At 35.9% G+C, this 27,626-nt stretch overlaps 1 protein-coding gene across 1 annotated transcript; it reads left to right on the forward strand.

The window, feature by feature from the left end:
- Positions 1–155: 155 nt before the first annotated feature.
- Positions 156–27,411, forward strand: shtn3 (shootin 3). The gene is made up of 18 exons (XM_067366482.1): positions 156–186; positions 316–374; positions 1,726–1,786; positions 9,306–9,400; positions 11,884–12,046; positions 12,169–12,266; positions 12,507–12,588; positions 14,637–14,731; positions 14,938–15,084; positions 19,460–19,613; positions 19,711–19,870; positions 19,966–20,036; positions 20,132–20,235; positions 21,141–21,155; positions 23,024–23,131; positions 23,363–23,483; positions 25,650–25,926; positions 27,052–27,411. Exons 1-18 carry the CDS (start codon positions 156–158, stop codon positions 27,191–27,193), a joined length of 1,983 nt encoding a protein of 660 aa, XP_067222583.1. The 3' UTR covers positions 27,194–27,411.
- Positions 27,412–27,626: the final 215 nt, after the last annotated feature.

Raw genomic sequence — 27,626 nt, forward strand, 5'->3', positions numbered from 1 at the left:
CCCAAATTAATATTCAGTAGTAATATTCCACCGCCTTTCAACAAATCAAATAGGCCGATTGGGCGAACGTAACTTAATATTCATGAGTCAAGCCTTCGCCGTAGTAGACACAGTAGTGGTCCACTGACGGGCTGAGTCTGCTGTGAGGAGGTGAGATGGATGCGCCGCCGCTGTCTACCGGCTGTGGTACTGAACATTTTACATATAACATTCGAGTCCACTGCTTTTATATGGCAACGATTTTACTGAGGAAAGCAGCATATGAGATGATTGTTTAGTGTAATGTTGTATGAGTAACTGTGTTGATTTATGCAGTGAGTGAGATGGAGGCCGGTGGAGATGGAGAGGGAGAGGCTCGGGAGGAGAGCGCGGAGGTGAGAGAAAATGCATGCATAAAAGAATAGACTAAATCTTTAATGCCTTCGCATCTAATTATTAGCTATAATACTATCTGTTCATGAACATGCATTATTCTCAGAGCAGTGTGCAAAAGGAAATGGGTGTGTGAGTTAACCGGCTTTTTAATCCATTCGAGGGTTGACACCCTTTTCATGTGACAGTGTCTGCGCATCTTTTGTATTTCATTTAAGAGTGTAGATCATACAGATGATGACCTAAAATGAAAAAAAAAAAAAATTCATTAGTTTACTTTGACAGGCATCATTTGTGGTTGCAGATAACAGCTCTTAATTCCTCCTATTGTTGTTTCATTCATTTGCATTTCTGATGTGGTTTCATTCATATTAATATGTCCAAAATAAACTGCATTTATTTAAATTTACAAACCAATTGATGGTTTATATTGACATTAAGGTTTCAAGTATAAGAGAATCACAATTTGTGTGGCAAAGCATCACTATTGTATTGTTTGCAATGTGAAGGAGAAATATGTGGTTTAGTTATAAAGAGCATTGCATCACTGTTGCTATATCTGACAAATCTCAAAAGTATCATTTAATATTTACAGTGTAGGACCTAAAACAGATGTATTAGCTGTGTGGCACAACACATCCTTATAATGACAGATTGATATCTGTCATTATAATAAATTAGCAGGGACACACTTACCCTCGTATCTACAGTAACTCAAATGGCAGAGCAACCTGTCAGAGAACCACTACACTGATGTTTATTTGCAGGTTTATAAAAAATTATTGTGTTAAATGTAATGCTATGTGATTTTCAGTACATTTGTGTGAATATACACTACAGTTCAAAAGTCAGGAGCTGGTGGGAATTCTTAAAAATCCTCCAGAAATCATTCTAAAATGCTGGAAGAAATCATTTCTTTGTATAATCAATGTTGAAAACAGTTGTGCTGCTTAATATTTCTGTAGAAACCATGATATATATATATATATATATATATATATATATATATATATATATATATATATATATATATATATATATATATATATATATTTATTTTTTTTTACAGATGAATAGAAAGTTCAAAAGCACAGCATTTATTTAAAATAGAAAACTTTTGTAACATTCTAAATGTATTTAATGTCACTTGTGATCAATTTAATGCATCCTTGCTAAATAAAAGTATTTGAATTGATTGTATTAATTTATTATATATTTATTTTACTGACACCAAACATTTGAAAAGTAGTGCATATATAATGTTTTAGAAACCTCTATGCCCTCAAATTGTTTAATTTGTTATGACTTCTATATAAATTTTGTCAATATGTCAACATATTTTCTGTTTTTCAGTGCCTGAGACTCACTGCAGAGAGAGATGAGGCTGAAAGGCAACTCAAGCACATTAAACGAGGTAAGATCAAGAAACCTATCTGATGTGACAGTCATCTTCTGCTATTTTTTGTGTATTTGTAAAGCATGTTTGTCATTCAAAATCTGAAGATCAGTAATGCAATGTGCATTGTGGAGTAGGTTCTGTTCATAGGTGCGGTCCATAATCACTTGGATATCAAGAAATTAATTTTCTGATCTTCTGTGTAGACCTGAGGTCATAAATTGGCTTTCTGTGGTCCAGATCTTGGCTCAGTCTGGACCACAAATCATTTCTTTTAAATTAATACAATTATACGATTATTAATTTAACCCCACGTAACCCGAGCTGGCTGTTTTACTACAAAGACGGTCTGAAAGTCTTGAGGTTACATGAAACGGAAGTTGAGAAAAGCTTTTCTTCCATATTGTGATGTACATCCAAGTGAAACAGCTTCTCGAACAAGAAAAAATGTAATGGGGATTTGATTGGATGGTTGTGGTTAGCTGTAGCTGTGATGTCATGTGAGTGACAGTTTGTCCCACCCTTGCACCAGTAAACACGTTATCAAAAGAAAAGATGTCGCTGCAAGAGGAAAGGGACGTTATTTACATTAAAGATAATGAGAACACATTAATTAAAAAAAATAATGATGTGCACTGTAAATCATTTATAATAAATACTGCAATATTCCATATATATATATATATATATATATATATATATATATATATATATATATAAGAATCACTGGATTTGCACAAAAGATTATCATGACGGCACATGCTAGTGGATGAGTTGAATCAACTCCACAGCAACTACATAAATTTATCCACTAACCATTCAGAAACGTCCAGTTTCATCCTAAAAGTTGTAACTTCTTCCTAAGTCTCCCCATCAGTGTCGACTCATATAAGGCTGAACACCGTTACTGACAATCCTCATTTTGGCTGCGTGAGATTCTCCAGCTTTGTTGTTCTTGAGCTGTTAAAGCTCCGCCCTCTTCTGGAAAGGGGGCGGGAGCGGCAGCTCATTTGCATTTAAAGGGACACACACAAAAACGGCGTGTTTTTGCTCACACCCAAATAGGGGCAAATTTGACAAGCTATAATAAATGATCAGTGGGGGATTTTGAGCTGAAACTTCACAGACACATTCTGGGGACACCAGAGACTTATATTACATCTATAAAAGGGGCATTATAGGTCCGCTTTAAATCCTCCTTGGTATTAGAGCTGCACGATTAATCATTGAAAGAACAATAATAACACTGGAACATTCAAATCTTAGTTTGCGCTGTCGCTGATCAAGAGAGAGTTATCATGTAGGTATGAAACAGCTTCACAAAGTCTTTTCAACACAGTTTCATTATTTCTGTGCTACACATATTTATATTATCACAGAACTACTAGGATAAAAGTTTATAGTTCAGGCATAAACACTGACATCTATAGTAGCGATCATAAGGAGCCCTGCACGACATGCAGGAAAAAAAATTAATTGTTCACATGATTTACTATTTCGTTCCCTCAATTTGCTAAATCGTGTGCACATGTTATTTTATTTAGATGTCTGTTCAGAATTATGAGAGAATCGTGATCTCTGTTTGAAACAAAAAATCTGTAACTCTTTAGTATGGGGAACAATTCTCACTTTTAACTAGTTGTTTATTAGCATGCATATTGGCTATTTATTAGTGCTTATAAAGCACATATTAATGCCTTATTCTGCATGACCATATTCTACATCCCTTAATCTACCCAATACCTAAACTTAACAACTACATTACTAACTATTAATGAGCAGTAAATTAAGAGTTTATTGAGACAAAAATCGTAGTTAATAGTGAATATGTGTTCCCATACTAAAGTGTCACCAAAAAAATTGTGATTCTCAATTTAACCAGAATCGTGCAGCTCTACTTGATATGCACTGTACAGACCGAACTATAAAAAGTAAAAGCTCAAGAAGTTTACTATAAAGTTTGTGAGTATGTTGGTGTCTAACAATCCTGACCTCACTGAACTCCATACATCACCTTTTTGCAAAGAGGAAGAGGTGAAGATGATCTCACTTGGCTCATCCCACTAAGATGACTCTTGGTGTTGTCTTATCTCATTTCCTATCCCTTTACCCTCACCCATATCACCATGACATCACCCGGGGGCTCTTCTGAATGGTCTATTATTCGTAGGTGTTAGCAGGTACTCCAGTCTCCATGGCTACCGGGAGCCAACCATAGAGATGCATTAGAGTTAAGGTGACCTTACCTGCTTCCCTTCCATTTAGTGACATGTAAAGAAACCCAGCCTCAGTTACTAATTTGTTAGCACTCTGACAACACTCTGACGGCTGCCAAGAACAGAATCCGGAAATTGTTCTCAGGTGAGAAAATGTTAATTCTTCTCTGTGAGATTAAAATGAGAGTTTTGCTTAACAGGGTTTCACTTGCTTTTACATAAAAAGGCCTAATGCTGAACTTTTGTACTTAGTGTTTATATAGTGAATATGTATTTTTAACACAGATTCAACTTGAAGTGCCTTATGTATGTAGAAAATAGTACACTCTAAAAAGTGATGGGTTAAAAACAACCCAAGTTGGGTTGAAAATGAACAAACCCAGTGATTGGGTTAAATGTTTGCCCAACCTGCTGAGTAGTTTTATTTTACTATACTATTGTTTACAAATGATTGTATTACTTGCTTAAAATGAACCCAAAATATGTTGTAAATTAACATTTATTAATAAGTTTAATGAATAATAGTTAAACTAAACATTGATTAAATTGCTTATTAATAAATGTTCACCTTTTGATTATTATTGTTGCCTCTAGTAATTATGTGTCTGATTTTTAATTTCCAACCTATTTTGGGTTCATCTTAAGCCAGACATATAGTAATTTTTAAACAATAGTTGGGTTAAATAAAACTGCCCAACATGTTGGGCAAACATTTAACCCAGCATTTTTTAGAGTGTGTTTTTTTTTTTTTTTTTTTTGGTTAGCATGAGTTTTATTGGTAATACATTCTGAATAGACTTTTGTACAATTACCACAATTAAAAGTAATTTTAAGCATGCATGGGATATTTCCCTGTGGAATGTCAATGTGTGTGTATATATATGCATATTGTTTTATCATTTGACCTGGAAGCCTATTTGGTCAATCATTTGAATATTGTGACTATTAGTTATTGTGCATAATGGAATATTGTGATGAATCCAGTTTTATTTTACACTAGTTTGGCTTCTGCTTTTAGGATATGCTTCCTGCTTTTTATTCTAGTCCTGTAATTGTCAGACGTTCCCTAGGGAATGCAACGTAGACCAGATGAATTCAGCTCTCATCACTGTTTTGTTATAACACTAAATTATTAAAAATCACCAATTATGAATTATTTATCAGTAGAAAATGAATAGGCACCCGCCTTTCAACCTTCCATTGTAGTTCATTCCATACCCCTCATGCACTCTCATATCATTTCTGAAATGCACGTCACCTTGAATACGTTTTAGTGGAAATATATTCAATATGAATGTAATGTACACAAAAATGCATGATAGGCTACAATTACCTTCTGATCTCGTTCATTTTTTTCGATTTTCTTAATAAAATGGCAGCGCATGTGTTTTATAACCTTACTAAATGGCACAAACATGACACAGCAAATGTCACAGTAGTTTGCCCTACTTGCTGACATACAGGACAATAGTCTTGTGCAGGGTGCATGTGATTGGTCTGTGTTCTGTTTAATGATTGGCTGCTGCAGGGGAACTGCTGTTGAGTATCTGGGAGGTACTGGATCTGTGTCTGGCAAAGCAGCTGTCTCCCACCTCCTCTTTGGGACGCCTGAGCGAGCTTCATTAAGAATACCCTCTGCACTTATGCAAATTAAGACACAGGCCCGTGTGTTAAGCTATCAGCCCCATTACTCAGCTTATTTACCTTTACGCTTTACAGATCTTACAGTTTGTGTGAATTCTGTAGGCCTATATTTACATAAAAATGAATGCTGCATTTGAATGCAGTCTACACATCCGCCCAGCGTTTGGAGTAGATTATAGGTTGCAAGCACAGGCACAATTAGTCCTGGAGTTGAAATCAAAATTGCTGGGTGATTAACCCTGAACTGTTACGATTTATTAAAAGAGCTTAATCGCTGTGATCAAAATTGGAATGGAAGCTCTTTAGACTAATGCCAGCCTAACATTTCTTAAAGTGGTAGACAAATGTTTGTTTGAAGCAGCTGTTTCCTGTCTGCAAAGGATGCTACTGCATTACTTTAAGCTTTCGTCTCTGTTCGACTGACTCCACAGAGCCATATTTTGCTCATGCAGCATTAAGCGTGTGGTGGATTTGCTGACCTAGAATCTGCGCACAGAAGCAGTGCTCTTTCGGACAATCATTAGAAGCCAAATGAGTTGAGCAGATGAGTTTGGACTGATCTGCAAGGGCAAGAGGGAGCCACACCCCTTTTATTTTCCTGGTTTATTTTCATGGAAACTTGCACACCCTCGGATGCAGAATTAGTGAATGACCCAGATGCAGTGCAGGGGGTAATGCATTACAAGTGAAGTAATCAGATTACTTTATTCAAGTAACTGGTAAAGTAACACATTGCTTTTAAGTAACGTGTTACTTTGTTTTCTTATTTATTGACTGACAGCTCTCCTATCCTCATTTTGAGAGAAAATGGGACTTATGCTGCCTTCACGTGCTCTTCGAATTTCCTAGGTAAAAATTGACATGAATGCCCTGCCATTTCGAAACAGAGCTCGTAATCACGACTTCAGAAGCGGTAATTATCAAATTTCCAATAGCACGTGATGGTTATTGTAATTCTATTTTAATGATCTAAGCACATGGTTTAAAGCGCACGATGCAAGTGCACTTAAGGCGTGTCCGAATCCACTTCTGCTAGTTTAACGACGGGACAAATGCCCGGTGCATGGTCTAAAAGGGTGTGCCTATTCTCTTAATGAGTCATGGGTGTGTTTTGGGTGTGTTTTGGGAGTAACGTGCAATAAACCAATCAGAGTGTCATCTCCCATTCCCTTTAAAAGCCTGTTGTGGTCGTATTACTAATGCACCCATATTACTAATGCACCCTTTAAATAACAAAAAATATAAAAAAAACTACGCCATTGACTTTAGACCAGGTTTCAGTCGTTTTCAGTTCCTCAAAATAGCAACACGCCAACAATGCACCTGAACACACCTTGTTTTCAGACCAGCACACCCATAGGCGAACAGATGGGCGCATATGCATTTTCTATTTGCATTTGCGCTTGACGTGAAAATCGTAACTGCGTCGGGCTAAAACTAGCAAAAAACACAAAAATGTCTTTGCTGCTGACCTTCGATGAACCAATTCAACCACACTTATAAGCAAAAATGACTTAAGTTAAACATCACATTTGTGTTTCATTCTTTATTGCTGAAGTTAGAGTGTTAAACTTTCTTTTCCTTCGTTCTATTCTGTGATCCAGAATGGCAGCACAGCTGAAAGGTTTGTTTGAGCTGCGCCCTCTACTGTACAGGTGTGAATTCTTTTTTCTTCACTCTGAGGCTTATTCATTTCACTTTTAGTGTGAAAGGGCCTTTACATTTACACATTACATTTTTTGTAAGAAAATAAACAAACAAGCCCAGCCCAGGTGAGAAAAAATAATGCAAAAGTGACATAACACATTACTTTTCAAAAAAAGTAACACAATTAGTTACTTTTTTCAGGAGTAACACAATTTTGTAATGCATTACGTTTAAAAGTAACTTTCCCCAACACTGGCCAGATTGATGTTATTTTGCTTGTATTGTAACTTAGAAATACAGTATTTGGGTTAGTTGATGTGAAATTTCAAGCAACTTCTGCTGTGTTCACATTGGAAAATATATTAAAAACACAGCAGAAGCTGCTTGTGATTACTTGATGTACAGTATGCTTGTAGACAATAGCCAGCAGCATTATGTGTTGGGTCAATGACTGTGATGCATCAGTAAGCTAAAAAACTGATGGAATGAATTTTGTATGCTTTTTGATATGCATTTCTCCTTTGGACTTTGGCTATACTGAAATCTATTTTGATTTCAGGTTTAAGCAAGAACTCTGATAGTTTTTGAAAGCTGTGAACTTCACACGTCCCTGTCAGGTTATTCTCTCACTGGCTCTGCAGAGCTGCTTACTGCCGCACTGCTGCATATTTAACAGGAATGAAGAAATAAGTGTTGAATCCTGCTGAATTTGGATTATCCAATATGTTGTGAATTTAGATAGTATAAAACCAAATTTTAATAGTAAATATTTATTAAATAAAAACAGATTACATCAAAGGATTGTTTTTTTTTTCTGATAATGCTACCCTGAGAGTTGTTTCAACAGTCTGAGCCGTGTTTTGCACATCAATTTAGCATGTTTGCTTTTTTCCCATAATGTACAGACATGAGGTGATATCAGAATCAGTTTAATGGATCACTCCCTAAATAAGGCGTCAAAGTGAGGCCATGCATTGATAACGTCCTGCTTTCCATTCTCACAATGTACAGTATGTTACCACATAAAAAGAAAATGAGGAGGAGTATTTATTCCGAGAAAGGGCTCCAGGGCAGGCTGGTGATGCACTTTGCTGTGACTGCATGTGGAGAAATGAATCATTCCTGCATAATTCAACAGCCTTTCATAGAATAATGTATAATAAACTCCCTCTCTTGATCATTTCCTGTGAAACACACCGGCACAAATTATGTATTTACCATTTTTCTTTGACTGTACACATATTCTATGTTAAATTTGATTTAAAAAGATTATTCATTTACCATTTAAAAGAATTGCTGAAAGTTTAGGGTTTTCAGATGCCATTTATATGTATTTTAGAAATAGTGCAATGCCACTAAATACAAAAGACTTGTTTAGACATTGATGTGAGCTTCTCTGACATTTGCTATGACATTCAATCCTCTATTTGAGAGGCCAGTGTAGAGTTACAGTCCCAGCGCTTTGTAGCAACAATCCTTCAATGGTATCCAAAGTGTTAGGAAATGGTCCCCATTGTGAGTGTGTAACTGATAACTGTCTATCTCATTAAACTCTGCTAATATTTCACTGATAATAAAACCACATCTAAATGAAAACATACTTTATACAGTAGCTATTTTTATAGTACTTGTTTTATATGCTGTTAATGAATCAAGCTATGTCTATATTCAAATATGCCCCATCTCTGGTCTGATGAACCTGTTTCCTCATTTAAAATAGAAGTTACATACTAAAAAGTAGCATTTGTGAATCATTTCTGTGCATCTGGATTTGACTGACCCCTCTGTGTAGAAGATTGTGTAAATAAATAAATAAATAATAGTTTAAAACATAACTATACTATAAACCATGAGAACAGGCTTATGTCTTCCTAGCTGATGCTTATATCTAAAATGTGTGTCTCTGTCATACAGGACTGTATTTATTTCTTTAGAGCACAGAAACACAGTTCCTGCATGATGGATTGGATTGGAAATATGACCTGCTGTGCTTTCATTTACTCATAAATGCATTTCCTTTCTTTGCACAGTTTCCCAAATGGTGATTGAGGAGGTGAACGTACTACAGACCCAGCTTGAGATTGAGAAATCTTGCCGGGAAAATGCAGAGGCTCTGGCCACCAAGGTGTTTCTCCAATAATACTATTCCTGTGTTTCATCAGAAAACCTTAAAAGCCCAGAGATATTCATGCCAAAGTTCTTTAACGTTGTTCCCTTAGGGGTAAAAAGAGGAAAGAAGTTCAAAATACCTTTCAGCAGTATACTGTTAGCAAACATAGGACAATAGCAAAATAAACACACAACAAAAATGACAGTGGTGTGAAAACAGTAGTTCAGAAAGCATCTGATCATAGCGATGTGGATATGTTTGCATAAACTCTTCAATTCGGCACTCCATTCAAGTCACTTCACATTTATTTAGCACTTTATACAATAGACTGCCTTAAAGCAAGCAGCTTTACAGTATTAACTTTCAGTTAGAAATACAACTTCAGCTCTCTAGTTTTTACTCACATCTGACTCTGATGGACTGAACAGAAGAACCGCACCTTTTATGTATCGCCACGGACCAATGGAAATTCGAAGTTGCTTACCAGCTGGAGCTAACTTTTCTGGGAAGTTCACTTTTGGGCAAGCTGTTTCAAACTCCCGAAACGAACTCCAAACAAACTTTGTTTTGGCCTGATTTTGTTCAAAATGACATCACACCAGTTTGTTTTTTCTATTTCGCTTGAAGTATGTCATGGCCTTTATTGATTTTATCTAATTATTTCTGTTTGTTGACATCTTTCAGCTCTTCAAATATTTTTTATAGAAAGCAAAATGATTCTAATTGTTGAACATAAAATGAGAAATTTTGAAGAATGTATTGGTCGTGGCTTTGAACTTGTGAATCGTTTCGGTCTGATTCATGACTGAATCATTTAGACCACTTTTGTAGAATGTGCCAAGGAGAGCTATAGCAAAAAGTTCAAACTTTTATCATAATTTATGGTCTTAAACAGGGCTTGACATTAACTTTTTCACTGTGGCTAGTGGTTTTTCAAAGTCACTAGCCACTCAGCATTTTCACTGGCCACAATTTTGACATTGATACCATGGGGAAAACTGACATATATTTTAATATTATCTGATAATTTGGCAGCAGGTATATTAGGCTTCCGTCACTTTAAGAGCTGACGCACAGATCCATTATACTGTTACACATGCATTTTCTTTCTCAACTGTTTACGTTCACTTAAAACAACTGACTGTATTTACATGAATACTCACCAAGACCAGCATTTTGACATTATTTTATGTGTATTTGACTGTTTAAGTGCAATAAGCAGCGACAAAGAGCTCAATTTAATACTGAGAGGCAGCTTTATGTGCGCACTTTGGGTGTGAGCACAAAATCTGCGGGAATGAAAATTATGTGCACACAATCCCACGCTGAAATTCAAGCCCTGTAACACCAACAATATTCATCTGGAACAAATTAAATGAGTGAGCGAGGGGAGGCGGGTTTGTGTGTCGACTCACTGGTATCGTGTATCTATTCATCGGAAAATGAGTATCGGAAACGTTTCAGATATTTCCATATCGATATGTATCAAAAAAATCGATATTTATGACAACACCACATTGCACTTAGTTTATTATTTCAGACGCCTTTTTAAAAGATTGAAAAATGTATATGAAGAGTTTGGTTCCAAAATGCGATAAACGGCATTTTCAAAAAAATTGAGTTTCCGCCAAAATCAGTATTGTATCTGGTCGGTATTGAAAAGTCATTTATTAATTTGGCGCAAAATGCGATATCTGTCGTGTTATTCTGTCATGTTTCCTCCCTTTCTTTCCAAAACACGACAAACGCCAATCTCTTTTTTCTGCAGAGCGCGTTATATCCGCTCTCAACCAATCACAGCGCACCATTCCACCCACTGTAAACATTGAAGGCTTTTTTAAAAGCCGTTTTTAATACCAATGTACTCGGCAAATGTGTTTATTTAATTGTGCGGTGGTGCCAGATACTCTTTAATCGGTAATGACAAATAATTCATAACATTAACAAGATGACCATTTTGAGGGTGACAGCTGAATGTATTTTTAGTAAAAAGTCTGTATATAAGATAAATATTGGTCATATATGTGAATCAACTTACTTTGTTGTGTATTTTCAATTACTATGAAAAATAACTTTCATATTGATGGATTAATTGCATTTTGAAAAAAAAAAAAAGTGTCATGGATTTATTGCATTTTGGGAAAAAAATTATACGTTTTTATAATAAACTTTTTAAAATCAAAATGTAGATTTGAATTTTTAATGTTTTTATATCCAAAAGATGCTATGTGAAAGTCTGAAACAGAAAATAGGGGTTTTCATCTTGCCACTTTCTTGGTAAAGAAAACAACTTTTTACTCAAATTAATCAAAATGGAGTTATTGCGTTTTAGAACCAAACTCTTCATATGTTAAATATAAAATTCACCCCACCAAAGTGGCTAGTAGGAATGACTGTGTTACACGCCACTGCTGAAATCCACCCGCATTTGGCAGGTTGTTTGGCCGGTGTTAATGTCAAGCCCTGGTCTTAAATAATTTTGTTTTGATCACTTTTAGTTGAACTGTGAGAACAGGAAGCTGAAGTATTTGAGCCTGTCATCACGGCCATGTCTGGATGAGCTGCTGCCCAGTATTTCTGATTGCATTTCCCTAGAAGAGGAGACTGAACAACAAGATCCCAGCTCTGACCCCTTTTCTCAGTATAAGCAGCAGGTCAAAGGTAAATACCAGTGTATTAAAATGGGGTGCAGTTGTACAAATAAAAAATAAGCTTGTGCACAATATCCTTCGCAAAGGAATCTGTCAATAGTATGTCCGTTCCAAATTCTCATTTTTCCACAGATCTCCAAGAAACTGTGAGTTCTTTGCTGGAGGAGAAGAAGCAGTTGGCTTGTCAGCTTCAAGAGCAGCAGAGGCGGATAGAGGAGCTGACAGCACTTGTGAGTATAAAGCAGCTCTTTTAAAGACTGAGTTCAGTTAGGCTTGACGGCAGTGGATGGGGGCTCAGTCTGCAAAGTGTCTTCCAGTATTTTAACCTGTTCATTAATAATAAATGATCTTGAAATGAACCCTTAGCGACCTGCGGTATTGCTGATCCTAAAAGGATATCAGAGTAACAATGTCTAATTGAGTTTCTTTGCTGATAGTTTCTCAAATATGAGCCTTATGCTAATTTACAGACTGAAAAGGAGCAGGCTGAGATGAAGGAATTTTATAAAACCATTGAGCAGCAAAGCAAGACCATTAAGAGATTCAACAGAGGTGAGTATGGACGTTATGAGCTTCTTCATTTCCTCACTTGTATTCAAATGCATGAGCATGACATCATCACCTCAGATGGCCTGCAGTGCATCTGTGCATGTGCCTTCCAAGAAGATTAATGTTCCCCACCAGCCCACTCACTACCGGCCGCACGTCAAAGTCCTTGATCAAATTATCTGTAAAAGATTCACCACAGGAAGTCCCTGTGTTCCAGCTGGGGGTGATGCACTTTGTTTTGACGTCCTCCCAGCTCCCTCTTTGCTCATTTGTGTTGTTAATCTGACTGGAATATTAGAAACAGCAGTGCTCAGGTCATCTGTGACACTGACTTATGCAGCAGGTTTAAAATGTTTGTTTTCAAACTAAGTTTTGCCTATGAAATCTGATTGAAGGAGCTACATTGTAAAATTGCTGATATATGCACACATGATTGAATATCGGTCGAATAATATTTATTAGGGCTGGGAATGGAGAATCGGTTCTTATTTTGAACCAGTTCCTTGTCTTATATGCCATGACAGTAAAGAGACAATACTACCAAAATATGTTTTCAGAAGTAAATTACTATTATGATCTGGTTCTTTTTAATGAAAATGCCTAAAATGCTTAAAAACCTCTAAAAACGTTTCTACTGATCAAAAGCTTGGGGTCGTATGTTTTTAAAGAAGTCTTTAATGCTCAACAAAGAGGCCATTTATATACACTAGAGCTGCATGATTGTGGATAAATTGAGAGTTCATGATTCTGAAAAGACTGGGACAACTAAACAAAATAACATGTCATTTACTTGAGGTTGTGATAAAATGTTAATTGCTGCAGTCCATTTAAAATGTTTAATTAAATTGAATGAATTATTTAAAAAAAAATTGGTTTGAATGAATGATTCAATGACTCACTTATAAATACTTCACTTGTTTCATTACTGGATGAATCAGCGTTTTGAACGAATCTCTCGAGTCAGTGATTCAGTGACATACATTTTTAAGTCACTTGTCGCCACCTACTGGCATAACGATGTGGTTGATAAAATCGTAATTCGAACCGCAAAGTTACTTTCAAAAGGATTTGCTCTATTTTGATCGCTTCCGTAGACATTAATCGTGCAGCTCTAATTAGTACAAAATACAGTAAAAACATATGTGAACCTGGACAACAAAACCAGTCATAAGTTGCACAGGTATATTTTTAGCAATTGCCAACAATACATTATATGGGTCAAAATTATTGATTTTTATTTTATGGCAAAAATCATTAGGACATTAAGTAAAGATCATGTTCCATGAAGATATTTTGTAAATTTCCTAATGTAAATATATCAAAAATGTATTTTTGTGAGTGGATATGCATTGCTAAAGACTTCATTTGGACAACTTTAAAGGACAATTTCTCAATATTTAGATTTTTTTGCACCCTCAGATTCCCGATTTTCAAATAGTTGTATTTTGTCCTATCCTAACAAATCATACATCAATGGAAATATTATTTATTCAGCTTTCAGATGATGTATAAATCTCAATTTCAAAAAATATGACTAGTTTTGTGGTCCAGGGTTATTATTATGTAAAATAACTATTTTAATGTATTTTAAAATGTAATTTATTCCTGTGATGACAAAGCTGAACAGCAGCTCCAGTTTAAATTGGTGCTCAAGAAACCTTTCTTATTATTATCAATATTGAAAATATTAATATAACATTTTTCAGGATTCTTTGATGAATAGAAAGTTTAAAAGAACAGCATATATTTGAAGTACAAATCTTTATGTACCTTTTGATTATTATTTGATCAATCTTACTGACTTCAAACATTTGAACATTAGTGTATATTGTCATAAAGCAATACTTTTTATTTACTGTATTTGTTAAGCATATAGTTAGATCCAGTCAACCAGTAACTAAAAGAATAATTTTCTTGTGATTCCCATCCGTACTGTCCATCGAATAATCTGCCTATAATACTGTGTCTACTATGATATTTATTTGCTTTATAGCCGAAACAGGGATTTTTAGCCAAGCCTATTGCTTTATTATCATTGTTTATCTCTTTAGTGTCTATGATGGCCACTTATGAGTATGACAATATGAAGGAGCAGCTGGACTTGGAGCAGAGCCTCAGGCAGAAAGCAGAGACCTATGCACATGAGGTATGAGACAAAACACATCTCAATTCACTTCATCAGTACACGGGTGACAGGCCAACTTCTGTCCCTGGTGTGACAAACTGTGACCTGGTGACCTCAAAATCCAACCAAAAGACAAGATAAATGTACTCATTGACTGTAGAGTTTGAATTATCCATGGTTGCCTCCATCTGAAATTGTCATTTCCTCATGTTCATTTTCTCCTGTAGATGATGGTGAAGCAAAAAGAAGCAAACAGACAGAGCATGATTCTGCTGCAACAGGCAGATCCCAGCATTCAACTGCTTAAAGCTTTAGAAGATGTGGCCAATGTGACTAAAACATTAGAAGAAGAGAGAAAACAGCACCAAGACAAGGTAGGAAACCCCAGAGTCTATTAAACACATTTGAATCAGATTTTTAGATATGCAAAACTAGTGTATATGTCTTCAGTTTAATTAGCTCATTTCAGAAAAAAAGTGAAATTGTACCCATATTGCCATGAACACAATAAGCCTTATGGTTAATCATGGATTGTATGACAGGATTAGACAATGGAATTAAATCTTAAACCTTTTTCAGTTATTTAAACCAGTCTGCTAGGGCTTTTCATAGACTTAAATCCGTTCATAAATATTAATCCTCTAATTTAGAACTTTGTAAACGGTTTTGACTATGTTCTTAATCACTAGTCACACACAATCCAGTTTAAGCAGGCACTAAATGGGATGAAATAGTGCTGTGCATTTATCTAACTTACTTGAAGTTATTCATTAAAGTGGTCATGAACTGCGTTGTTTTATTGTTTTATAATGTTTCCTGGGGTGCATTTATAATGTTAGTTTGCTTTTTAAATCAAAAATTGTCATAATTTAGAAATAAAAGGATTTTAGCCCTCTGATTTGAACGCTCTGTTTTAAGGGGCGTGTCTGCTGTGAGACTTCAGTGTAAACGCCAACTGCTGTGATTGGCTAACATCTTTGCATATGAAATAGCTAAGTATTATTCTCTCGAAAACTGTTAGCACATTTTTACTATTACAGCTCTCAAGGTTTACTAATCATGAAAAGTGTTGATTATATTTAGATCTATGGCATTATATTTAGATCATGAAAGGTTGCTGTGATGAACATTGTAGCTGATCACAGACATGCAGTGATCTCGTCATTGCAACTCAATTTCTGCACACTAATGAATGCTTTCATCATAACTAGTGCAAACTCGATGTAACTAAGAGATTCGTTGAAAAAAATGGGAGTTTTGGTGCAAGTCGCTGATAAAATCTTTCTGTTTGATTGACAGCTCCAGCGATGGTAAAGGGAGCATTCTTTGATTGCTTTCTATATATAATTTAATCACCGTTTAAAAAACAGATTATTTTCATACTACTAAGAGAAACAAGGTGAAGTTGAGCATTTAGTCATTAGTTTGATTTACAGACACATAGACAATGAACATCTGACTGTACATGAATCATTAATATCAGATCAGGCATTAGAATGAACACAGTTACTGACATGTTGTTGCATTACTGTCGAGTCCATTTTGTAAAAGTCTGTTTGCAAAGCCTGTGCTGAAATGTGATTGATTTACCAAAGAATCCAGAGTGAAATGTACTGAATATAAACAAATAAAGCACAACTGAGACATTCACATTGTTGAAAATAAATAACCGTATTCCTAGCATTAGGATCCTTTGAAAGGTAATGTTATTTTAGTCCTGTATCGCTCTTCTCTCCTTCATCTCTCTAACACACCAGTGGGCGGGGCTAATGCTGCAATGATGAAGTAGATGTTGATTTCTTCTGTGGAGGCGGCGTATCACCTATAGATAGACACATTCCAGGATCAGTCGTTTGCTGGGTCTGGTGTAAATAAAAGCTTTTATTGGACTAACAAGGAGTTTTCAGTTCTGAATAATTCTTATAATACGATGACGTCTTATATATCAAAAGCTCAAGGAAAAGTTGATTTCTCAATTCATGACCCCTTTAAAAAGTGTTCAATAAATTAATAACTCTCAGTAAATGTAATCTTTAGAAAATCTCAATCACATTATAGTGTTGAGATGCCTTAATTCGCTTGTTGAATTATAATGATTTATTAGAGTTTTTAGTGTTTTATTTCCCATTTATTTAGATGAAATAGTATTGACTATTTCAATAATATTGTAACATCAGTATCACATATCCAGGCATGCAGTGAAGTTGGCATTTCAAACAGCTGATTCAGGTGTCTGGTATGATGCTGTACATTCCCAGTAGACTAGCGTATGCCAGATCATAGACTGCATTCATTCATTCTTCAGTTCCCCCACAATGCCTTGTTGTTTTCATCTGGCTCTCTTCAGGCTCTTCTGTTCTACAGTACATTTGCATCCTCAGCAGTAACATAGCTTTCAAACCACATTAAATGGCAAATGTATGTGAGTGGAAGGCTGTCAACACAACCACAACCATATTAAACCAATAAAAATCTCAGAGCACCAGAGGAGACATCCGGAGGCTTGACAGATGTCATAATTTGGGGATTCATTCAGCAGCTTTTTGTCATATAAGAAGTGGCAGCAAATAAAGAAGATATTTCTTACACATGATAGCTACCGACTGGATGAGCAAAGAATCAGATGTACTGTTGGTAATATTCTGTTCATACAGGCAGTGACAAAAGGGCAGTTACAACATCACTAATACTAGCAAACAGGATTTAGAGTTTGTAAATCAGTAGCACTGTTGTGTCATCAGTCAATGTACAGTCTGACCCACAATTCAAATCCAAAGAGCATGGATCCTAACTTCAGACGTCACGTAATCAATAGGCTATGTTAGCAAAACCTTGTTTACAAGTCAGCCTGTAAATATGAACTAATTCTGTACCAAAGTCAAGGACATTTTTTTTGCACCAGTTTGGGTTCCATTTGAGTTTATTGTACCAATTAAATCTAAAATAATTATTCCATATGAACAAATAATTTAAATAAAACCATTTATGGGCATTTAACTCAATTTTGAATATTGGAGCATTCAAGTCCTCCTGGGAATTACGAGTTGGGAAGTCGTAATTATGACATTAGCTGCATTAAAATAACTTGGGTCGGAGCAACCCAACTAACAAAAAAATGGGTTATACTTTATTTTAAGGTGACATAGTTACATTGTATTTACTCAAATAAGTACTGAGTAATATTAATTAACTACATGTACTTACTGTAGAGTTACGGTTAGAGTTAGGGTTTGGATTAGTGTTAGTTACTTGTAACGTGCATAGAGAGCTTTATGGAATGGGTTTCCATGGTCGAGCAGCTGCATCCAAGCCTTACATCACCAAGTGCAATGCAAAGCGTCAGATGCAGTGGTGTAAAGAACGAGCCACTGGACTCTAGAGCAGTGGAGACGTGTTCTCTGGAGTGACCAATCACGCTTCTCTGTCTGGAAATCCGATGGACGAGTCTGGGTTTGGCGGTTGTCAGGAGATGAGAACAGTACTTACCTGACTGCATTGTGTCAAGTGTAATGTTTGGTGGAGGGAGGATTATAGTGTGGGGTTGTTTTTCAGGGGTTGGACTTGAACCCTTAGTTCCAGTGAAAGGAACTCTTAATGCTTCAGCATACCAAGACATTTTGGACAATTTCATGCTCCCAACTTTGTGGGAACGGTTTGAGGATGGCCCCTTCCTGTTCCAACATGACTGCACACCAGTGCACAAAGCAAGATCCATACAGATATGGATGAGCGAGTTTGGTGTGGAGGAACTTGACTGTTTTGTCCTCAACCCGATAGAACAGCTTTGGGATGAATTAGAGCGGAGACTGTGAGCCAGGCCTTCTCACCAACATCACTGCCTGACCTCACAAATGCGCTTCTATAAGAATGGTCAAAAATTTCCATAAACACGCTCCTAAACCTTGTGGAAAGCCTTTCCAGAAGAGTTGAGGCTGTTATAGCTGCAAAAGTGGGCCAACTCCATATTAAACCATATGGATTAAGAATGAAATGTCATTAAAGGGATAGTTCACCCAAAAATGAAAATTTGATGTTTATCTGCTTACCCCCAGTGCATCCAAGATGTAGGTGACTTTTTTTCTTCAGTGAAACGCAAATTATGATTTTTAACTGCAATCGCTGCCGTCTGTCAGTCAAATAATAGCAGTAAATGGGAACTTCAACTATAAGAGTAAATAAAACTTACTTAGACAAATCAAAATTAAAACCTGCGGCTCGTGACAACACATTGATGTCCTAAGACACGAAACGATCGGTTTGTGCGAGAAACCGAACATTATTTATATAATTTTTACCTCTAATACACCACTATGTCTAACTTAAAAAATGTCTAAGTTAAAAATCATAATTTGCGTTCGACTGAAGAAAAAAAGTCATCTACATCTTGGATGCACTGGGGGTAAGCAGATAAACATCAAATTTTCATTTTTGGGTGAACTATCCCTTTTAAGTTCATGTGCACGTAAAGGCAGGTGTCCCAAAACTATATAGTGTATATTCTATGGTAATTATACAATACTATGGTGTTCTGCACATACAACTTGGTTTTATTGTAAATAAAAAAAAATGTATTTAATTGATTTTAGTAATTTACCATTAACACAGATGCTGCATCCATTGCTGCATCCGATATGTTTTCTCACTGACACACCCCCAACTCGGAGACTTAAATAACATCTGTGCATTCAACTCATAAATACAATCTTTTCAACATGACTTGAACGCACCACATGTCCCATTTGTTTGCAGGTAAAGGCTCTAGAGGCTGAACTGGAAGAATGTGCTTTGCGTAAGCAGCTAGTTCAACTGCAAAGGCAACTAGAGATATTAGATGAAGAAAAGAAAGAGACAGAGGGACGACTGCAGGAGGAAGAGAAGAAAAACACTATTTTGGAAAAGAAAGGTAAAATTAAGGATTATTTTACATTTGAAGGGCATTTACTATAACAGCATACAGGCAGAAGCATAACATCCCATCATCCTTTTGTCATTTGTCACAGTTAAAGAGCTGCAGGAGGCGAGTAGGAGCTGTGATTCAGCATCAGGCCCCTCCCCTGGGACTGCTCCTCCCCCGGCCCCTCCTCCTCAACCACCTCCACCTCCCCCACCCCCTCCTCCTCCACCTCCCCCACCTCCTCCCTCCCGCTGCAACCCCCTCAGGTAACGCCCCACTTTACTGCACTGAAGCCAAACTGTCATATACCATCATTAAGAACAACTGTGAACATCTAATTACATCTCTTTGTTTACGGCAGCTCTCTCATTGCGATTATGAGGAAATCTTCCAAGGGAGGTAAAGGAACCCCCAAACTAGAGCAAGCCCCAGGTGATTGTCCCATTTTCCCTATAGTCAGAATGGTGTATTTTTATTCTGTCGCCCTATTATTGTTACCCTGACAAACACAATCCCTCTCAATGCAGCAACTGAAGCGGTGGATGATGTCAAAGTGAAAGCCGTCAATGAAATGATGGAGAGAATTAAACACGGAGTGGTTCTCAGGCCTGTGAAGAGTCAGGACACTAAGGTGAGTTTTTAAACCCAGAAGGACTAAGGTTGGGCAAAATTCGAGATTTAATTGGATCGCTTTATGAGCCCCACAGGATGTTGAATTGTAATGACAGGCAGAGGAATATATTCTATTGCAATTTAAATAAATTCAACACAGTCACATAGCAGAGCAATTTCATTCACCCAAACCAACAAAATTGGCAAAAACAAATAAATTTATGTTTAAAGTTTTCATTTGATAGACCTGCTTCATATTCTATTTTGCTCTATTTAAGACGTTAAGACGTTAATATTTTAATATATTATATAAGTTAAGACGTTAATATTTTAATATATTATAATGTATTCCTGAATTTTCATCATTACTCCAGTCTTCAGTGTCACATGATCCTTCAGAAATCATTCTAATATGCTGATTTGCTGATCAAGAAACATTTCTTATTATTATCAATGTTGAAAATAGTTGTGCTGCTTAATATTTTTGTGGAATCTATGATAATTTTTTTTTTTTTTCAGGATTCTTTGATAAATAGAAAGTTCAAAAGAACAGCATTTATTTGAAATATAAATATTTTGTAACATTATAAATGCCACTTTTGATCAAATATTTTATCAATGTATTATTGTTCTTGTTTTTCATCCTGAAAAAAAAGAAAATTGAATACATTGTTTAAAAGTACAATTACAGCAATACTTTTAAAATAATTTAAATTTCATTCATTCCAATTGAATACATTTAATAAATTCAAATAACAACGGTACATCTTATTTGAAACTCAAATCAGAAACTAAATCTGAATTTATTCATTCAGTTGTAAATGGTGCACATGTGCTACACAGTGTCTTATATTGGTTATGAATATATTGTGTGTACTGATGTATTGTCTGTTGTGTTTCTCTACCCGGTACCATCATCTGCAGAGATTTGGCACAAAGGTATGTTCAAATCACACATATTGTTTACAGTGTTTAACACCAATCATCACACCAGATCACTGTTCCACATGCACCAGTGTTAAACAGTTCAGGCTGCTCCATTACAATCAAAGCAAACCTTGTGTTTTACAACTCAATACCATTTTGTCAATACAAAGATCCTGCAGAAATGGTTCATAGCATTTGATCGTCCTCCCTGAGGACGGGTCGGGTCATTAAAGCATTTTGCATGTAGGCTGAGAGGGGATCCATCTTGTTTAAAGTTATTGATGGGTAAAGCCATCCAGATCATCCTGAGGCTCAGAGGAGCTGTATAACTTCAGATCAATAGCTGTAGTCCTGACTTTAGAGATCGCCTGCTTCTCGTTATGCTGCACAGGCAGATTGTCTTTTGTTTGTGACTTTTAGACATAACTCTTCGAAAACCTATGAATAAACTTAAAAACAACACATGCTATATCAACAGTGTTATTTTAGTATTATTTAAAAATAAAAAAAAATGAAAACAAAAATGATGCCTTGTCAGCTAACTGAAATAAGAATCATTTAATACAATTTTGAATTGTTTATCCTTTTAGTTTAAATAAGTTAATTAAGAATGATATGTTTTTCTGTCATTTTTATTAGTTTTCTTTGAATATTTAATAATTTTACAACTTAAACATGTTTATTTCAGTTAGCTACGGAAGAGGATTAGGGCCAAGCAATAATAAAAAAAATAAAACCATCTCGAGATTAAAGTTGTTAAATTTCGAGAAAAAAACTTGAAATAAAATGTTGAGAATAAACTCATTAAATTACGAGAAAAAACTTGTTAAATTTCAAGAAAAAAGTTGAGATAAAATGTTGAGAATAAAGTCGTTAAATTACGAGAAAAAAGTTGTTAAATTTCAAGAAAAAAGTTGAGATAAAATGTTGAGAATAAAGTCGTTAAATTACGAGAAAAAAGTCGTTAAATTTCGAGAAAAAAGTCGAGATAAAATGTTGAGAATAAAGTCATTCAATTTTGAGAAAAAAGTTGTTAAATTACGAGAACAAATTCGTTAAATTATGAGAAAAATGTAGTTAAATTTCGAGAAAAAAGTTGTTAAATTATGAGAACAAATTCGTAATTTAACGAATTTGTTCTCGTAATTGAAAAACTTTTTTCTCATAATTTAACGACTTTATTCAGCAATTTATTTTGACTTTTTTCTCCAAATTTAACATCATTTTTCTCATAATTTAACGAATTTATTCTCGTAATTTAACAATTCTTTTCTCGAAATTTAACAAATTTTTTCTCATCATTTAACGACTTTATTCTCAACATTTTATCACGACTTCTTTCTCAAAATTTAACGTCATTTTTCTCATAATTTAACGAATTTGTTCTCGTAATTTAACAACTTTTTTCTTGAAATTTAACAAATTTTTTCTCGTAATTTAACGACTTTATTCTCAGCATTTTATTTCTACCTTTTTCTCGAAATTTAACGTAATTTTTCTCATAATTAAACGAATTTGTTCTTTTAATTTAACAACTTTTTTCTCGAAATTTAACAATTTTTTTCTCGTAATTTAACGAGTTTATTTAGACTTTTTTCTCGAAATTTAACAACTTTAATCTCGAGATGGTTTTATTTTTTTATTATTGCTTGGCCCTAATCCTCTTCCGTAGTTAGCTGACAAGGCATCATTTTTGTTTTATTTTTTCAAGTTGAAGTTTTTCATCTAATATTTATCTCAGTTTTATTTCAATTACCAAAAATGATTTTTAATAGTTTTGAGTAATATTATAACAGTGATATTATATCATGTAATGTTATTTGTGAAATATTTTGTGATTTGATCATATAATGTAACTTTGCTTTGTTCCTGATCCACAGCAGCCGATCCCGGCAGCAGCAGCAGCGGCAGCAGCAGCAGCAGCAGCAGCATCAGTTGTTGAGGAAAAGCACCAGGAAAGTGCAATGGAAGAGCTGAAAGGCATTCTGGTAGGCTTTCTGATTAACCTCTGCTTGCCATTCAGTCACCTGATGTTAATACCCCCTTGTTATGGTCATCTGCTGATCCACAGATGACAGAAATCCATCCCATTATATGTTTGTTTACAAATAAATGGTTCTATGACGATGATCATAGTGTTCAGTAGTGGTTGTACAAATAAATGGATAATATACTGAAGTATATTATCATCAAATTCTGTTCTCTGTCTGAACCTATAGGATACAGTGAAGAAGAGTCCCAGTCGTGGGTTTCAGGAAGTAGTTCATGCTAAAAAGGACAGTGAACTGGAAGTAATTCTGAGGAGGAGACGCAAACAGGCCTGTGATCCCGACACAGAAGGCAAGAGGATAGACACTTGATCTTCAGGGACCCATGAAACAGTTGAATGCATGCATTTACTATGTATTGGCTATTGAAACAGGAAGTGTAACATACGTTATCAACGGGCTTGTAGGTTCTTCCCAAGAATGTTCTGCTAATGTTCCATTATTTTAGAATGTTCTCTGTACACTTTAAATTTTAAAAGTTTCTTGGTAATTCAAAGAACGCTAAGCAGACATCATTTTATCATTTTGTAATTTTATAAAGTTACAAGTTAGACTGGGTAAACCCAGCCTGATCTGCCGGAGATTTGATTTCGCCTGGGTATAACACGACGACGATAGAGAAGCGTCGGAAAGCACGACTGTCAATCCAATTCCTTTTAACCTCTCGACAATGCTTAATGACTTCTTTAGTTTAGCAAAAAAATCGCTTGAGTGGGTGTAAATACCACTCACTTTCATGTTTTTTTTTATTTTTTGCACAACCTGCAAAAATCGCTTGATGCCATTGCTGCTTCTGCAAACTGCTGATCAATGCTACAAACCAATACAAACTAAACCTGTCTGGTGTTTTCGCGTCATTCTGCAAAGTACGTCACCCGGATCGTTGATCTGATTGGTTGAAGGACTATCCAAAGGACTATGCGTGAATAATGTTCATTGATCACGCCTCTTGTGTGGTAGAAAATACATACAGACTCTCCAGACCAATGTTCAGTTTTAAATTGAGCTTGGTCTGGTGATAGCCAGACAAGAAACAAGTAGTAAAGTTTAAAAAATGTTACACAAAGCATTCCATGAATGATGTTGTCACAAACTGCTACAAAAAGATACAAATGCATTATTTATTGAGGGAAATCCAGAATCGTAAATCCAAAAAAAAAAACCAAAAGGGTCAAACACAGGGAAAACAATCCAAGCATAAAACACAGTCCAAGAAGCATCAGCAAAACAGAGAAAATGTGCTTTTTTGTAGTGATGGGACGGTTGATACCTTTGATGCTCCGACACAGTTTTCAAAGCACAACTGTATCACACACTGTACCGATGCTTGTATCAAAATGACAATACCATGTGATTGATGACGTTTGAAGCTTCGAACGTCATGCAGTATCGGAAAGTCGAGACAGCTGGTTTGAAAAAATAGGCGCTTCAGCTGATGCATAAAAGGAAAATGCATTTATGTTTTATTGCTGGGGTCTCAGAGACCCCGAACAGAAAATAAGGGATAAACAGCTCACCCAAAATATTCTCTCAATTATGATCACATAATTTTATATTTTATATTATTGATCAGTATGTGAATCCGTTGACCAGGTTACACATGACACGAGTGGTGGTCTCATTGTCACAAATTAGTTTAGATGAGATTACCTCAGATTTGATAGAACTGATTCAAGACAAGAGTGATTGTGTCACGGACTTCCGAAGCTTTGGTCACATGCTTTTTCAAACCGTAACTGCTCCGCGATGATTTAGATATGGTGGAGAAAAGAAGTCTGACCACCAGATGTCACTAATGCACACTGTTAAAAGCTTTGAGTAATAAACCGTTTTTCGGCACAATTTGATGAAAGCCTCAAATGCCTCAGAAAGCCTCGATTTCCCATCACTAGCTTTTTGGCAGTGTTCCCCTGATAAAATCTGCTATTCCAGAGACTAAATATCATGTTGGGCTTGGACATGAAAACCAACCCACGGCAACAGCATTAAATTTGCCCAATTCTGTGGGACAACCAAAAACTTGGCAACACTGTACAGGGTATAAATAGGCAAACATAAACAAGCTAATGACAAACAGGTGGAAGTAATCAGCAAAGGTTTATGGGAAATGTAGTTCCTGAAATGATAGCAATGGACAAGGGAGGAGTGCCCTCTGGTGGATATCATGGGCACTCAAGCTGGCAGATGTGACAGATATATAAATAATATTTCTGTGCAAATGTTTAGAGAAAATGATTAAAGACCAGATAACTTTGAACAAACATCATATTTGATGACTTTAAGTTGTGGTGATGATGATGTTTATGAAGTACAATGAGTCCTCTTGTTGGTACTGTAAACTTTTTATATTTATTGTTGACCTTAAGAATTACGTTTGGATTTAAGATTATTGAAAATACTCTGAGCATGCAGCATAACTTGAGGGAATAATGACAATCCTTCATCTGTTGCTCTGTAGATGATGGGCAGCTGAGTAAAGTCTCCTCATCAAACAGCCTGAATGGGCGACACAGTTCTGACTCTGGCAAAGACACAGAAGGGCCGGGCAGCAGCTCTCTGTCAGGCAGTGAGCGCGGATCAAGAACCAGCTCAGACTCGGGCCGAGAGCCAGCCATGGCTCGACAGAGCTCAGATTCTGGCATGGAGTTCAAAGGCGGCGCTCAGACAGACAGTGTCTGCAGATCTCTCTCTGAGAAAGAGCCCCCTGAGACGGTCACCAACGGTTGCTGTTCAGGGTAAGGTCACGCTCACACAACTTGTTTGTTCAGCATTAAACCACAATAAATTTTAAGATTTGTTGCCTATTTTGCTAAAAGTACCCCTATTATGCTATTTTAAAGATTCATAGTTTTATTTGGAGGGCTTCTACTTTCTTTCTTCAGTCGAAAACATTCCAGGATTTTTCTCCATATTGTGGACTTCAATGGGGTTCAACGGGTTGAAGGTCCAAATGTCAGTTTCAGTGCAGCTTCAAAGAGCGGATTAAGGAATAAGTTTCTTATCTAGTGAAATGATCAGCCATTTTCTAAAAAAAACTTTGTAACCACAAATGCTCATCTTGCACTAGCTCTGCGATGCGCCACGCATTACGTAGAAACATCTCATTTTCTCCTCCAACTTCAAAATCATCCGATATCATTGTTTTACCTTTTTTTTTTTTGACTTAGTCTTTGCATGTTCGCTTTGTAGACACTGGGTCGTTACTTCCGCCTACATCACGTGTGACCTTTTCAACTTTTCAGAGCTTGTGCAAGACGAGCATTTGTGGTTAAAAAGTATATACATTTTTAATTTTTTTAGAAAATGACTGATCTTTTCTCTAGATAAGACCCTTATTCCTCATCTGGGATCATGTAGAGCTCTTTGAAGCTGCACTGAAACTGACATTTGGACCTTCAACCCATTAAACCCCAGTGAAGTCCACTATATGGAGAAAAATCCTGGAATGTTTTCCTCAAAAACCTTCATTTCTTTTCAACTGTAGAAAGAAAGACATAAACATCTTGGATGACATGGAGTGAGAAAATTATCATTTAAAAGTGTATATTTTCATTTAGAAGTGAACTAATCCTTTAATAGGGGCACTTTAATATGGCATCTGTATATAAATATTATATGGTTGCACTTTATTTTACAGTATGCATACTTACCTAAGAAAATACTCTGTAATATAAGGTAACTACATGGGTTAAGGTTAAGTTTAGAGGTAGTTTCAGGGTTAGTATAACCCAGTTATAATTACTGTAATAAGTACATTGTATGTACATGGGGAAAAGGACTATAAAATAAAGTGCTACTATACTAATATTATAATCTGTGTTTAATTTTGTTGTCATTTTTGCATATACTTTTTTAATCAGTGAAGTGAAGGATGGAGATCCAGAGAAGTGGACGGGGCCCAACGGGATTGGCCATACGGATGCAAGTGACGACCTGCAAACCATCAGCTCCTCTGCACAAAGCCCCAATGCAGCAAACGGTAGCACAGATGCCGAATGTTAACGGCAAGTGGCGCTGCAAGGACAGCTGCATTATTTGCACAAAACCATGCTTTCAAAATTAGTTTATTCCAAATTTAAAATCAGCTGTTCATATTTTAAATTACTGTAGGAAGGTCATTTCATCATTTGCAGCTTGATTACAATTACAGATTGAATAAAAAAATACACATTTTTTGTTCCTTTCACTGATAATGTACTGTATTTGCCTTTACCAATAAACACAGGGTGTTTAGACGTTAGGAACATCTGTCATACACTTCAAATTCATTCTGCACAATAGTTGCTATTAGATTCATCTTAGATTCATGGATTCAACATCTGAGTCGCATTTTCATAAGAATGCAAGCAAGGAAACTTTAATGATGAAGTGTGTAAATTCTGTGCCACTAGTGCCACTTTGAGAGACCTGAATAAGGAAATAATACCTGAAGGAT

The sequence above is a fragment of the Chanodichthys erythropterus genome, chromosome 1 (genome assembly GCF_024489055.1).
Source record: "Chanodichthys erythropterus isolate Z2021 chromosome 1, ASM2448905v1, whole genome shotgun sequence".
Taxonomy (NCBI): domain Eukaryota; kingdom Metazoa; phylum Chordata; class Actinopteri; order Cypriniformes; family Xenocyprididae; genus Chanodichthys; species Chanodichthys erythropterus.

Coding starts and splice junctions, on each gene's coding strand:
- shtn3 (XM_067366482.1), top strand. CDS start 156: ATGGATGCGCCGCCGCTGTCTACCGGCTGTG. Junction 1,787..9,305: donor ACTCAAGCACATTAAACGAG/GTAAGATCAAGA, acceptor TTCTTTGCACAG/TTTCCCAAATGGTGATTGAG. Junction 19,614..19,710: donor CACTATTTTGGAAAAGAAAG/GTAAAATTAAGG, acceptor CATTTGTCACAG/TTAAAGAGCTGCAGGAGGCG.